The sequence below is a fragment of the Pichia kudriavzevii genome, chromosome 5 (genome assembly GCF_003054445.1).
Source record: "Pichia kudriavzevii chromosome 5, complete sequence".
Taxonomy (NCBI): domain Eukaryota; kingdom Fungi; phylum Ascomycota; class Pichiomycetes; order Pichiales; family Pichiaceae; genus Pichia; species Pichia kudriavzevii.
The window spans coordinates 335,906-350,088 of record NC_042510.1 but is presented as its reverse complement, the minus strand read 5'-3'; the positions used below and the strand labels follow the sequence as shown (position 1 = coordinate 350,088).

The following is a 14,183-nucleotide window of genomic DNA, read 5'->3' as shown; positions in this document are numbered from 1 at the left end:
TGTGGCCCGGGTGGAGTAATGGTTATAAAAGGAACATTTTCCCACCCAGGGGGTCTTCAATTGGTTTCTCCTTCTTGGGCTTTCAAAGAATCACGTACAATTGTATATCTTAAAACACACACACAAAATGGTCCACAAGTTAATTTTAGTCAGACACGGTCAATCCGAATGGAACGAAAAGAACCTTTTCACCGGTTGGGTTGATGTTAAACTTTCTGAAAAGGGTAGACAAGAAGCTGTCAGAGCAGGTGAATTGTTAAAGGAAGCAGACATCAAGCCAGACGTCTTGTATACCTCTCTGTTAACCAGAGCTATTCAAACCGCTAACATTGCTTTAGAAAATGCAGATAGATTACACATTCCTGTCGTTAGATCCTGGAGATTAAACGAGAGACACTATGGTGCCTTACAAGGTAAGGACAAGGCACAAACTTTGGAAACATATGGTCCAGAGAAGTTCCAACAATGGAGAAGATCTTTTGATATTCCACCACCACCAATTGAGGACCATTCCGAGTTTTCTCAATTTGGTGAGGAAAGATACTCTAACGTCGATCCAAATGTTTTACCAAAGACTGAATCTTTGGCTTTAGTTATTGACAGATTATTACCATTCTGGCAAGATGTCATTGCTAAGGATTTATTGGCAAACAAGACTGTCATTATTACTGCACATGGTAATTCTTTAAGAGGTTTAGTTAAGCACTTGGACAACATTTCCGATGACGATATTGCGGGTCTTAACATCCCAACTGCTATTCCATTAGTCTACGAGTTAGATGATAACTTAAAGCCAATCAAGCCAGCTTACTACTTAGATCCAGAAGCAGCAGCAGCAGGTGCAGCAGCAGTTGCAGCTCAAGGTCAAAAAAAATAAATACTTAAATGATTAGACGAATAAATTACTCTATATAACGTTTTATAATGTTAATGTTCATGCTTTGATAGTCTCTCCCGGAGAATGTACTCTGCGCTTCATAGTTCTCTTGATTTTGCTCCGTATAAGGTGCACAGGTTTAAACCTTTTTTTTTTTCAGAGGTACTTGCATTAAAACCTAGAGTGAATATTTCTTGTAGTGGATCTGTCACAATCTAAATCCCCTCGTAGTACTCCTCAAACAACAGCAGGAGCTCTCCGAAGGATTAATAATTTGTCGTATCCATTTTGGTCATCTACACCTTTCATATGTCGATCAAATTGTGTGGACGAAATTGCAGGTATGCAAATCGAAAATATCTATTTTCGAAAAGCCGATATATTCATCCTCTCCGACAGTACACTTCTAGCGTCAGTCATGATTCGGATGTAACTACAAAGCAAAATAAAACAACAAATAAGATATCAAACAAAATGACCTCTTTTATCTCCCATTCCATAAGTTCACTAGAAAGCTATCTAATAAACCAGACAAATTTGCGTCCCGATTCAATTGACGATTTACCTATTGATCGAGCCAACTATATTCCAGCTCAACTCAAATCATACAACTCACCATTCAGAGAGTTCATAGATATATCAAACCCGCAAGACATTGAGTACCTCCTGTCAATTGACAGATCAAGTTGGTATAATGTTACTCCTCAGATCCATTCATTCATGGAATTTAACTGCGATTACAACCTTCCCTTGCTGCTCAACCACTATGCCAGATCACTACCTGAAGTTCAAAAAGTAATAAACAGAAAAGACAGAGTGTCGTTGAGTCTAACCTCGTTAAAGAAAATGATTTCAATTCTCGTCAATCTTCAATGGTTTAACAATGCCTCCTATATTTTATATCGGATGGATTTACCTTTCAATGAATTAGTGAACGTTCTTAATGAAATACTTGAGGAGGAACTGATATTCCAGAATTCCGATTGGATGAGGTACTTTTTTCTAGTACATCTCAATAAACACTACGAGGCAATAAACAAAAACATTTTAGCTAACGTTGACTTTCTTTCTTTCAGTGGGTCTATGAAAACATTCAAGGCCTTACAGTTTATGTGGAATAAACAATATTTGTCAATGGATGAACTTAAGGAAGATTTATCCTTTTTCTACGAAGCAACCGGTAAAAGCGATCATATACTATTGATGTACCATTTTAAATCAATTGAATTGATAAAATCTACACAGATAGATAATCTCGAATTACAGATTCATGAATTGAAGAAAAACATTTCTACTCTATCTTCAATTTTTACCAAAAAAATCCATGGAGGAGCAGTAAGTTTGTTTATAGGTGAAATGTCATCTGCAACGAATGATGAACTGCAAAAGTTTAAAGGAAAGGAGTTGTTTGAACGCATTGAAAAAAGGAAAATCTCAATTTTGAATTATCTGTTAATCAGAAAGAAAATAGAAATCAAAGATATGGACGTTGTCGTAGTTTCACGATTTAATTTGAATTTTGAAACAATCATGCTTTTATGGGAATACAATTTACAAAAAAGAAATAACCGTATATTAAATACGATATACTATAAATTTTTCGTTGAGAATATAATTAAAAGCTTAATTTCATGCAATTATAAGTCAGTACCAACTGGAAAATCGATACCAACTTTTAAAAAAAAGAATCTCTTGCATGAAATATTCAAGGTAGAATATCAAAATATATCTTCAACTAGGAAAATTTCCATCCTAATAAACCAGTTTAAAATTTATCTAAGGAACAATTCAGTTGTTTCAAGGGATCGCGTGGGTGGTTTCCTTTCGTTAACAAACAATACAATGGAATATTCATACGTTATGAAGAGAGTAATGTATTCTATATTTGGCCCAAACTCGGAATTCAGCTATAAAGAAATATTAAAATCACTTGAAGTAATAGCTAGCTTTTCACCGACAACTTTGAACAAACAATATTTGTTTGGAGTTGTAAATCACATTATTTTTCGTAATTATAATGATGAAGGTTTTTTCTCATTTAAGAGTCCCAATGATCGGTTTTTCAAAAGCATTGAATTTATAGAATTGCTTGACTCAATGGATCCACTGGCTGTTACTTACTATTCAAACTTGTACCCTTCAATTATAAAATTTTTTAGAGACTATGTTAGTTCAGATCCTCGATCCATGGATGATATCCTTGCAGAGGAATATACTTTAAAGTTCATTAAACTTCTGAATGATTCGTTCAACTACATCAGTTCAAACCCCAAAAATTTATCTATATTGAACCCTAAAAATTATTCGTCTAAAATCTATCTGATAAAGCAAGGCTTATTACAGCATTTAGCTAGTGAACTAAGACATTTACCAAACAAATTCATCATACGTCTGCTAAAATTTCGATCTGATTACCTCTGTAAGAACAACCAAGATTGGATTTTCAAATTTAATCAATCTGTTTTTGTGTATGGCATTTTTCTTGAAGTTTTTTTCCGTCGATCAAGAAGGGGTAATGATTTCAGTTTCTCAGATTTGCCTACAAGCGCTTTTAAGCTAAAAATTGAGGAAGAGATGGATAAGCTAGCGATGGATCCCGATGTATGGGAATGCCTTGAATTTGTTGCTGGATTTGATTGGAGTGCTGAAATTTCAAGCTCGTTGCTTGCTGACTCAACCAAACCAGATAATCTAGGTGAAGGAATTGCGTTTGTTTTGTCTGAATTAAAAAGAATGGACGGCGTCGATTATTTTGAAAGAGAAGACTTCGTCAATAAGTTCAAACCGAACAAGAAAGTAGATGGTAGTGGCCATATACATAGAATAACTGATTCTTTGTTGGATTCTATCTCAGACTCAACTCATGACGATATCGACCAAGCTTACTTGAATAATATGGAAGACTCAACTAAATCTTTCTTGTCCAAAAGATTAGCGAGTAATGAATTATTCGAAGTGGATGAGATTTATGAGAACCTGAGAAATTTCAAAGATATGACCAAGATTAACGATATAAAAGGTATTGGGGAGGATCATGAAAATGCTTTTCACTCAATACCAGACAAATTTTTGAATTATAATGACGATATGAACTCCCACAGAAATAATAAGGGGAAATTCAAAAAACGTTATAGCATACAAACGAAGGAAAGGATGATCAGGTTATATTCTCCTATTAGACTAAAAGGTTTAATGATTCAATCTTTGATCAAACAAAACCCGTTTGTTGTTGATTTTCTAATCAATAGACTATTCACGGAATATGATAGTCGAATTCCTGTTTCTCTGATACATAGTATCATGATAGGTGTAATCAAAAGTGAAGGAAAGCTGAAATTTACGGAGAAAATTGACTTGATTAAGATTTTAGATGTTTTAGCCTCAACTATTTATAAGGGTGCATCTAGTAGAGCAAATTCATATTTATTTATGCAATATGTTAGGTTCAAGGAGTTTAGGACAATGTTAGTTGATTTAGTAATACAGGAAAGTAAAAGATCAAACAGCGGATCTCTCAAAACGTTAAATTGGGCAATGAACAAAATTACAAATAGCTCGAACCTAAAGAATTACAAGGAAGACTTGAACAGGTGGACTAACGAACTTAACAATATGAAGGAGAGACAAATTGGGTTCTGGAATCCACTTAACGAACTAGGTCGATGGGATGATTAATTTCTGGCATATAGATTCAAAATTATAAAATTACAAAGCAGCTTAGAAGATATGAATACAACAATCCTAACATCATATACACAGTTGCTGGAGGAAATGAAGATAGAAACATGTAAATACTAAATGAATATTGACCTAGGTAAAGCTTCTATTCGTAATTTTTGTACAATCTAGTAAAGTTTTGAGAACCTTGTGGTTTTGCAGGAGGAATTTGAAGCCAATTATAAGCGTCATATTCTTCAGTTCCATCGACAACATGAAATGTATAAGCATTTCGAGAGTCATCGGATTTATTTTTAGAAGATTTATGAATAACCTTACCATTAATCAGTACCAGAGTGCCAGCAGGTATGGTAACTTTTTTGTAGAGAGAATCATCGCTGATTTTCTCCTTGAATTCCTTGTATTCCTTCGATTCCACAAAGTCTTCATCTGGATTGTCTAATTTAGCAAATTTTGTACCTGAGCCTTTCTTCAAATCTTTGACAAATCTTTTCTGTAATGGATAATGCTGAGAACCGGGAATGAACTCTAGGCATCCATTTTCTAACGTGCAATCCTCGAGTGCAAACCAAAATCCAACACAAGTTTTTGGCTTGGTGTATAAGAATTCTGCATCGTTATGTGGAGGGACTTCTGCGCCAATGTGTGGCTGTTTGATCACACACATACTTTGAATAGCTTTTGCATCTCTGAAGCCTAGCTGCCTACAAATAGAGGCAATGTCATCGTTAACGGTTACTTTGTTGAATTTGGGATTCAAGAAATGCAAACCATGTCCGATTTTATTGATTGACTTCTCAATTGGGTATAAAAGTTTGTGTTCACCATTTTGTTCAACTATTGCATCGGGCTCAAAAAAATAGTGGATTTTATCAGCAGAATCGAAAAAGTATTTATCACTTATATGTCCATCTTTATCATTACCGGTAGTGAATTTAATCATCGGATGATTACCCATGTTAGCAGACGTGAGCATTTCCTTGATTTCATTGTTTAGATCAGCCACCGTTTTTTTGTCTAGATAATTAACAATAGCTAGATAACCATCTTGTTCAAACTGTTTTAGTTCGGGAGGTGTCAATGGCATTTTGTTGAATTGATTATGATTATGATTTCTTGGTTTTAAAGACGAATGTATTTATAGACCAACTAGAATAATTCGTTTCCAAAGCAAGAACCTACGGTGCTTATAAACCCTACGGAAATGTTACGTTCAAGAAGAAAAGGCGGCATTGTTCGGCTTCAGATTCCCCTTGGAGTGATTCAAGTTGGGAGTAATGACTCTCTTATCGGTGAATCTGGAGGGAATGGTCATGCCTTTTCGCCTCATGGGATATTTGTTTTTCTCGGCCAAGAAAGGAAGGAGGCGCGTCTCACTAGTGAGTGAGGTTGCTTCTAAGGCAAATTAACACATGAATTTGGGACTTTGTAAAGAAGGCGGCTTATTGAAATCTCTGTTGATTGAACTGAGACTACTTGCCGAGCTACCCAAGAAACCAAATTGAAGTATGGCCGATATACCTCCGTATGTATACATTTAGAGATGCAATGCCAATATTATGTCAAAAAAAAAACAGTCTTACTAACATTTCTTCCATTCAACAGCCAAGTTTTACGGAAATTGATTATTTTCACAGCATTGATGATTCTTGGCCCACTCGTGGCCTTTTTTACTAGTCAGGCATTGTTTGAAAGTTCCCTCGTGTCGGGTGGTATTGCAGCAGTCGTTGCAAACGTGGTTCTTATTGGGTACGTCTACGTGGCCTTTAACGAAAATATAGATGGCGATTCCAAGGAAAAGAAGGAATCTTAATTCTCTGCTGCGTTCTTTTTTCTATATAGTTGTGGTTTGAAATACGTTTTAATAGATTGGCTAATATACTGGCCCAGATATACACCGATACTCGAGATGGTTCGTTAATAATTTATTTTTATATAAAAAAAAATATGTATGAATAAATAGAAAGAGGGGATATGCATTACTGAGCAGATAAATCCATATCGTACCAGTAATAAATAAATATAAAAATAGAGAGCATTTGCATCGAAGTAATCAACTGTGCAACCACAAATCAAATTGAATGACCAACTTAAACGTTAACTCTTTCTAATTCTTCTCTACCCGCCTTGGTGTATAAGTATTCATTGTAGTCTCTAGCTTCGGTCCAAACAGACCAAACAATTGCAAATGGAAGAGCAATGTATAAAACTTGAGACTTGAATCTTCTGAAAGAGTTGAAGATAGCTCTGTTGACAGAACCGTGTAGAGGGGATTGAGCGTATGGAGAAACAGAATGGATAGTAATTCTCTTTTGCTTTGGGGATCCCATAGAACCCCACCAGCCCATGTATGCACCTGGATGACCCATTTTGATGTAATTTGTTGGTTGTTGAAGATTGGAAACTGTAAAATAAAGGTAACAGGCAACTCACTCTACATTTCAACTACGAGTTTTTGAGAGAAACTATCTTCTCTCATTCAAAATCTCTCCTTAAAAATCCGCGCTTTTCGATTGGCTAGAAACAGATCACGTGCCAACATGTACCTAAGCAGGTATCTAAGTTTCTGTTTTAGGAAATTGAGAGTTATAAATATTAAAGAAATATCCTAATACACATATTTCTTCCATCACGCAAACATATCAAATCCCATGACTTCAGAAAATTTTCTCCTTACTAATTCACCATCAATATACTTACCAATTAATACAAGTCTGGAGCTGTCTAACTCAATTTCCAAAATATCTTGCATGCCATCGATAACATCGTAAGTTTTTCTAACACCTTGAATAACTTTGTAAGAGTCTCCATCCTCAATAAATACTAGGCCCTTTGTTCTGTGTATTTCCATATTATTCCTTAGCAAATCCGCATCGGAGTCGTCCCAGAGAAGATCTTGCAAAAACTTCTCAAATTTTTTAAATTCTCTTATATCGACGAGCTTCTTGAAATTGAAGCTCAATGTACCCATTCTATGATCGTGCACGCCGCTTGTAGATTTTTCCGTTTTCACCAAGGAGCTGACATCACGGGCTTCATATGCATGTAGATCTAAGATCTTGTCTAGACTAATGTCGCCAAATTTAGTCTCGTATATCGGAACATTGGCATTGATATCTCTGACTAGACTCTCAATTCTTTTAATTCTTTTTGGATCATTTTCAATTTTGTCAATCTTGTTTAGCAATATTACATCAGCAAGAGCAATTTGTACGTGTGCAACCGTCACATTATCGCAGTTGTGATGTGGGTCTTCCCCATGAGTTCCTTCTTCTGCGTGGTGTACATGACTTTCGTCTTTATCGCTCAGATTAGTTTCAATATTTTCTGCATCCAAGACTGTAACGACGCCATCAATGTAAACATTAGAGAGTAGCCCATCATCTAACCAAAACATTGTGGTAATGGGTCCAGGATCGGCTAATCCTGTAGTTTCTAAGATGATATGATCAAAACCTTTTCTTTTAGCCACTAAACGTTCAATTGCAGCCACACCATTATCTTTAACAGTACAACACAAACAACCATTGCCCAAATCCAACCACTCTTCAACTTCATTTTCTTTATCTTTCACTGTTAAGGATTTTTCAATATCAATCGAATCACCAAACTCGTTCAAAATAACTGCTAATTTTCTGTCCCCACGTTTGGCTATCTGTTCAAGAAGGGTAGATTTTCCGGATCCCAAATAACCCGTTAAAATAGTAACTGGAACTTTCTTACTCTTATCTTCTTCGATAATGGTACCCGTGGTATCAATTGGTTCTTTTTTCACCTTTTCAAAAACAATTTCTTCATTTTCGTTCTCTACTAAATTTGGAATGTATTCTAGTTCTTCTTCCATCACTTACTGTTCTTTTGGTGTGCTCCTATACTCACAAAAAAGAAGCAAAGGAGAAGGCAAGACTAGCTAAAAGATCAATGAAAAAGATCAAACAAAATATAAAATTTAGTTGGACTAGAAAAATGTGAGGGCACGAGTATAGCGTGTACTTCTTACGTTCTTCTCTTTACGTCTTTCTTCGTTTCAACGTATGGTTAATCTTTCTCTATATCTCGTTATCCAAGGATTGATGACAACAAGCACACTACAGCATTTGTTGGATCTGACATTGTTTACATCAATAACGTATATGTTATTGGTTGCTCCATACACCAAAGTAGAGGAATCATTTAATGTTCAAGCCATTCATGACTTTATAAACCTGGGGATAGACAGTCTGGATTCATTTGATCACATGTATTTTCCAGGAGCTGTCAAACGTACATGTATAGGTTCTTTGCTGTTGTCATTACCGTCTATATATTTATCAAATTTTATGAGGCAATGGGCTTTACGACTGATATCTTTGGCTACATTAATAAATTCTATAGTTCCAACATCACTTGGAAAGGTTTTAGCAAAAGAACTGCCTAACGTTTTGAAAGAAACCAAAGTTTATCAACTAATAATTACCAGGTTTTTGTTGTCATTGGTAACATTTTTTTCTATTATATACCTCAGGAAATCAATAGCTTATGCGTGCTCAAAAACGTCTAAAAATATAGGAATATGGTTTTCATTCTTCATGTATCCTTTGCCGCATATTCTTTTCTACTCTTCGAGGTTATTACCGAACTTTATTTGTTTACCCCTATTCAATGCTGCAATTGGTTTGTTTTTATGTGGTGATATACCCAGGTCAATTACCATTCTTGTTTTTGTCGGTGTGGTCTTTAGGTTTGAAGTGTTGGTTTTTACCGGAGCTCTTATTTTTTTCTGCGTAAGTGGGATTTTCCGTTATGGTCGCCCTATAATGAAGTTTAGAGAAGCAGTTGTTTCAGTTGCCACATCATTGTTGTTAAGCGGATTTTTAAGTGCAAGAATTGATTCTTATTTTTGGAATGTTGAGATTACTATTCCCGAGTTTGAGTCGTTCATATTCAATATATTGAAAGGTAATTCATCTGAATGGGGTGTTGAACCTTTCCATGCCTACTTTACAAGGTACCTCCCTAAATTGTTTGCATCACAGTTTGAGCTTACTCCTATACTGACTTTACTCTTTACAGTTTTTTCTCTACTAAATGCTAAAAAGTTATACCTTAGCTCACATAAAAAGCCAGATTATAATGTGGATTATGTAAATTATGGTGTTGGAACACTTACAACTTTGCTATGGTCGTCTTACCTATACATGCTGGTATTATCTGTCAACGGACACAAGGAATGGAGGTTTATGGTATACTTAGTTCCAATCTTTTGTTGTATTGCTGCAAGTGCTTTTGAATGGGTGTTGTCAAAAGTAGGGAAATTTATAAGAAAATTACTTTTACTTTCAATATGTCTCTTATTTTTAGGGAGTTTACTGTTTTCATTCGTTTTTGGCCTCATTTCAAGTTGGAATTATACAGGTGGCGATGCAGCTCAAAAGCTAAATTTGAGGTTAATTGATATGTATGGACCAAATGCGAATATGATCAAACCTATTGTTGTACATTGGGATGTAGGCACTTGCATGAATGGAGCCTCTTTATTCACACAAATTGGAGATAACAAAGCAAGTCAAGATCAATGGGTTTCTATGGATGACCAGCCAGTCAAATATTGGATAATATATGATAAAACTGAAGACACCGATGCTTTGGCTCAGATTGTCGATGACTTTGACTACTGGGTTCAGTATGACGACGAGCCTTTAGCGCAGCCAAGTGATGGGTACGAATGGATATTAGTCGACATGTTGGAGGGTTATGACGGAATAAACACACAGTTAGTCATCAGTTTATTGAAGAATCCCGGCCAAGTTTTTGCACAGCTGTTCCACTCTATTGAATCCAAAAATTTCACATGGATCCAGAATGTTCTTGATAACTGTATAAAAAAGAAAGTCAGAGGTAAGATATGGGAACGTGCAAAAATACAGTCACTTTAAACTATAAGAATATTAAAAATTTCACTTTTTAGAAAATGTTAGTTTACGATTTTATGTTAATTGAAATGAGCGGCATTTATTCTGAGCTATTTGCTGCAACTCGTCTATATCTAGGCCCTCTAATCAAGGAATTGATACTACGACGGTTCTTAAGGCCCAGGTAGCACGCCAGTATCACAAAAGCTGCGAATGGGATTAGAACTAAATGTCTCTTAGATCCACCTAAACCTGTTGGATGTTCCTTTGCATATCCACTATCTGTATCAGAAGGCGTATCAGCTTTATCGATGATTCCAACCTTCCCTTCTTCGGCAGTTTTCTCATCCTTCTGAGCAGATTTATAAGGTTCGACTTTTGTAGAATAAATAAAAACATCGTTTTTTGGTTTATCATTGCTGTCCCTCTCGACATTAGCAATTTTTTGGGCAATATCCATTCCCTCAATGACTTGACCAAACACAACATGTTTGCCATCTAAAAAGGGTACTGGCTCTAAACAAATGAAAAATTGACTACCGCCAGTGTTTGGACCAGCGTTGGCAACACTTACTCTACCAACTTTATTATGAGAGATTTGGAAATTCTCATCCTCCAAACCACTATAAAATGGGCCAAAAGCTTCCGGATGGTCGGTATCTGCCGGTGGAGATGCACCCCTATAACCAAAGAAGGAATGCCCTCCATTATTGTCAAAATCACCTGCTTGAATGACAAATCCTGGAATTACCCGATGAAATAATGTTTCAGTTTTGGAGTACGTTTCAGACAAACCTTTGAAGTTTTCTACCGTATTGGGGACGATTTTACCAAATAGTGCAATAACAATTGTTCCTAGAGGGGTGGAACTTTCTACCGTATGGTCATTCCCATTTCTTGATTCATGAATCGTGAGATGGAGAAGATCCGTAATAGCCTCTTCATCTTCTTTTGAAATAACTTCCGAGGGTATAATGGCAGAATTTACAGGTGAAATCAAAAGAGCAACAATTAGACATGACAAAAGCAAAACCCAACTAGTGAAAGAAGGTAAACTTAACCTGGACATGGTTGTAGTTTGTTGTATGCACCGATATCCCTAATGTATCGGATACAGAAGGAAAAAAAAACAAAAGTAAGAAAAAACAAATTGCTTTTATCGTCGATATAAAGATTCTCAGATGAGCTAATTTTAATTTTGATATGGGGCCTCCGAGCATGATGGTACAATTTCTGCTGGCGGAAAATGAGGTTTCTCAAAAGGTAAAATAGCAGCAAATAATTGCTAAAGCTATTTTAATCGCGAGATTTTGTGTTTGCAACTTAACGGTTACTATTATGCAACTTTATCAGCATAAAAGAAGCCAATCAATACGATTTAAGGGCTGTGAATTTTATATAGTTTAGCATAATGTATATTCACAAAGTAATAATTAAGAAATGATAGTCAAGTTAATGAAATGTGTTTCAATTGGTCGAGTAATAAGTTCCAATGTTTAGAGATAACACAATAGACTCAAACAAGGTCTAGAACATATACAGCAAATTAAAGTTCTCTATTTTTCCATGCTTCTTTTTCCAAATCAGACAGAGCCTTCCATTGTGACGCATACTCCTTCAATAGTTTAGCAGCATCTTCCTTACCGGTTGCCTTGCCGGATAGATTTACCTTAAGGAACTTCTGGTAACCATTGAGAGTTGGTTTATATTTTTCTTCCCATTTAGCAATCAGTTGGTGGTATTCGACAAATGCAGGAGCAGCCTTCTGTTTGTAAGATTCTTTGATGGTATCAGATTCAACCCTCCATCTCTCTGCAATTTGTTTGGTAACATCAATTGATTTATTACTATCATTCTTCAAAGTTGGGAACTTTTCTTTTAGATAAAGGGCATAGGCATTTGCTGGTCTTTTTGGCTTTTCACTTTTCTTCAGTTCGGTTTTGGTCAATGTCTTCTCTGCCTTTTTCGTAGGTTTCCGTGCTGCCTTTTTGATTGTCTCAGCTGAGGTTTTTGTTTTGACAGCCTCCTTTAAGGTAACTGCAGACGCAAAGATCGATCTGACTTGGCAGGTATTTCTGAGCAATGTGGCACGAGGAATGGATAAGAACGACAGCATTGTATATCTATGCCTGTTTATATATACGTATATATATAAAATCAAATTAACACCTAAGATACAATGGTATACAAACGAGACTCCAGGTCACTGTAGATCCGTCCCTCCTAGAAATTCAAAAAAATAAACAAACCACAATTGTGTGGTTGAAGCGAGGCTTCATTCCGACTTTTTTTAATTTTTTTTTTCCGCAAGTAGGAAAGTTCCTCGTCTTTTTTTTGCCGTTGACCTTTTATCGGGATTAACACTAAATCACTCATCTAACTTTCTTTTATTTTAGCAGGTTTCATTCCATATTGGATTAGGAAACAAAAGAACAAAACAATAATGATGAATTTAGCTAAATTATATGAAGACAGAATTGTACCCAATTTGGGGGTATATTTAACATTAATTTCCCAATTTTTCAATTCCTGCATGATCATATTTTGCAAACTCCTAATTACTGACAAAGATTTCAAAACTCCTTTGCATCCGCTACAGATTCTATTTGTGAGAATGGCAATTACCTATGTGTTTTGTATCATATATTTTGTCTTCTACGAAAGAAATCCCAACTTCCCACTTGGCCCTAAAGGGTTCCGATTTCTACACTTGCTCCGAGCAGTTGGCGGGTTTGTTGGTGTCGTGGGACAATACTGGTCTTTGCTATATTTGAATGTCTCTGATACTGTATGTATCACCTTTTTGGCTCCGACTGTTACATCCTTCATGGCCTACATTTTCTTGGGGGAACGTTTCACAAAGGTGGAAGCAATTGGTGGCTTCACGGCTTTTTGCGGAGTTTTGCTAATTGCCAAGCCGAGATTTTTGTTGGATTTACTATCCACTGCATCAACGAAAATTTCGGAGAAAATAACAGAAGATGATATCAAAGATTCCCATAATAGGCTTATAGGTTCAACATTCGCCTTTGTTTCTACATTTGGTACCGGAACGGCCATGTGCGCCATACGTAAAATTGGATTCAATTCTCATCCTTTATTAATGGTTTCCATATATGCATTATTTACAACTGTGGCTTCCTTTTTAGGTATATTAATTATTCCGGGAATCGGCTTCCAAACACCTCACACGGTGAAGCAATGGACTCTATTGATTGTTATCGGTGTCACGGGGTTTTTCATGCAGTTTCTACTTACAGCTGGTATGCAACGTGAGAAGGCTGCAAGAGCGATAGCAATGACATACACACAACTAGTGTATGCATCGATCTTTGATTACATTACGAATGGCAAAATCCCACAAGGCTGGTCCCTCATTGGGGAAATTATTATTGTTTTATCTGTTTTTTCAATCGTTTATTTCAAAGATCTGAATCAAAGTTCATCTTACACATCTCTCAGAGATAGTGACAGAGATCTAGAAAGTGATGCAATATCCGCAATTGAACTCCAGGATAATTTGGAAGGGGGAGACACAGACTCAAACTTTAAAATATCAAGTGAGTCTGAACCTGAAACTAATGCCAACATCGAGTGTGCACTCGAGTCGAAATAACAACGCTTTCCTGTTTTGCTTCGAAAAGGTGCATTCCTCTCTTTATCTCCCACAGTGGGATTTAGACTTTTTCATAAAACTTTTTCTATCGTACCTACATTTTTTTTTATAATTTATTCTT

The 14,183-nt window shown here is 36.0% G+C and overlaps 10 protein-coding genes across 10 annotated transcripts; 5 read left to right on the top strand and 5 right to left on the bottom strand.

Moving 5' to 3' along the window:
* Nucleotides 1–127: 127 nt before the first annotated feature.
* C5L36_0E01750 (uncharacterized protein) lies at nt 128–877 on the top strand (the record flags this gene model as incomplete). The annotated part of the gene is made up of 1 exon (XM_029467728.1): nt 128–877. One exon carries the CDS (start codon nt 128–130, stop codon nt 875–877), a length of 750 nt encoding a protein of 249 aa, XP_029323588.1.
* A 309-nt stretch (nt 878–1,186) lies between these two features.
* C5L36_0E01740 (uncharacterized protein) lies at nt 1,187–4,552 on the top strand (the record flags this gene model as incomplete). Its single annotated transcript, XM_029467727.1, has 1 exon — nt 1,187–4,552. The coding sequence occupies one exon, from the start codon at nt 1,187–1,189 to the stop codon at nt 4,550–4,552; it is 3,366 nt and encodes a 1,121-aa protein (XP_029323587.1).
* Nucleotides 4,553–4,700: 148 nt separating this feature from the next.
* On the bottom strand, nt 4,701–5,642 carry C5L36_0E01730 (uncharacterized protein; the record flags this gene model as incomplete). The annotated part of the gene is made up of 1 exon (XM_029467726.1): nt 4,701–5,642. The coding sequence occupies one exon, from the start codon at nt 5,640–5,642 to the stop codon at nt 4,701–4,703; it is 942 nt and encodes a 313-aa protein (XP_029323586.1).
* Nucleotides 5,643–6,063: 421 nt separating this feature from the next.
* C5L36_0E01720 (uncharacterized protein) lies at nt 6,064–6,368 on the top strand (the record flags this gene model as incomplete). Its single annotated transcript, XM_029467725.1, has 2 exons — nt 6,064–6,080; nt 6,161–6,368. 2 exons carry the CDS (start codon nt 6,064–6,066, stop codon nt 6,366–6,368), a joined length of 225 nt encoding a protein of 74 aa, XP_029323585.1.
* Nucleotides 6,369–6,645: 277 nt separating this feature from the next.
* Nucleotides 6,646–6,924, bottom strand: C5L36_0E01710 (uncharacterized protein; the record flags this gene model as incomplete). Its single annotated transcript, XM_029467724.1, has 1 exon — nt 6,646–6,924. One exon carries the CDS (start codon nt 6,922–6,924, stop codon nt 6,646–6,648), a length of 279 nt encoding a protein of 92 aa, XP_029323584.1.
* A 260-nt stretch (nt 6,925–7,184) lies between these two features.
* C5L36_0E01700 (uncharacterized protein) lies at nt 7,185–8,399 on the bottom strand (the record flags this gene model as incomplete). The annotated part of the gene is made up of 1 exon (XM_029467723.1): nt 7,185–8,399. One exon carries the CDS (start codon nt 8,397–8,399, stop codon nt 7,185–7,187), a length of 1,215 nt encoding a protein of 404 aa, XP_029323583.1.
* Nucleotides 8,400–8,589: 190 nt separating this feature from the next.
* C5L36_0E01690 (uncharacterized protein) lies at nt 8,590–10,470 on the top strand (the record flags this gene model as incomplete). Its single annotated transcript, XM_029467722.1, has 1 exon — nt 8,590–10,470. One exon carries the CDS (start codon nt 8,590–8,592, stop codon nt 10,468–10,470), a length of 1,881 nt encoding a protein of 626 aa, XP_029323582.1.
* A 76-nt stretch (nt 10,471–10,546) lies between these two features.
* C5L36_0E01680 (uncharacterized protein) lies at nt 10,547–11,515 on the bottom strand (the record flags this gene model as incomplete). The annotated part of the gene is made up of 1 exon (XM_029467721.1): nt 10,547–11,515. The coding sequence occupies one exon, from the start codon at nt 11,513–11,515 to the stop codon at nt 10,547–10,549; it is 969 nt and encodes a 322-aa protein (XP_029323581.1).
* Nucleotides 11,516–11,992: 477 nt separating this feature from the next.
* On the bottom strand, nt 11,993–12,562 carry C5L36_0E01670 (uncharacterized protein; the record flags this gene model as incomplete). The annotated part of the gene is made up of 1 exon (XM_029467720.1): nt 11,993–12,562. One exon carries the CDS (start codon nt 12,560–12,562, stop codon nt 11,993–11,995), a length of 570 nt encoding a protein of 189 aa, XP_029323580.1.
* A 327-nt stretch (nt 12,563–12,889) lies between these two features.
* On the top strand, nt 12,890–14,062 carry C5L36_0E01660 (uncharacterized protein; the record flags this gene model as incomplete). The annotated part of the gene is made up of 1 exon (XM_029467719.1): nt 12,890–14,062. The coding sequence occupies one exon, from the start codon at nt 12,890–12,892 to the stop codon at nt 14,060–14,062; it is 1,173 nt and encodes a 390-aa protein (XP_029323579.1).
* Nucleotides 14,063–14,183: the final 121 nt, after the last annotated feature.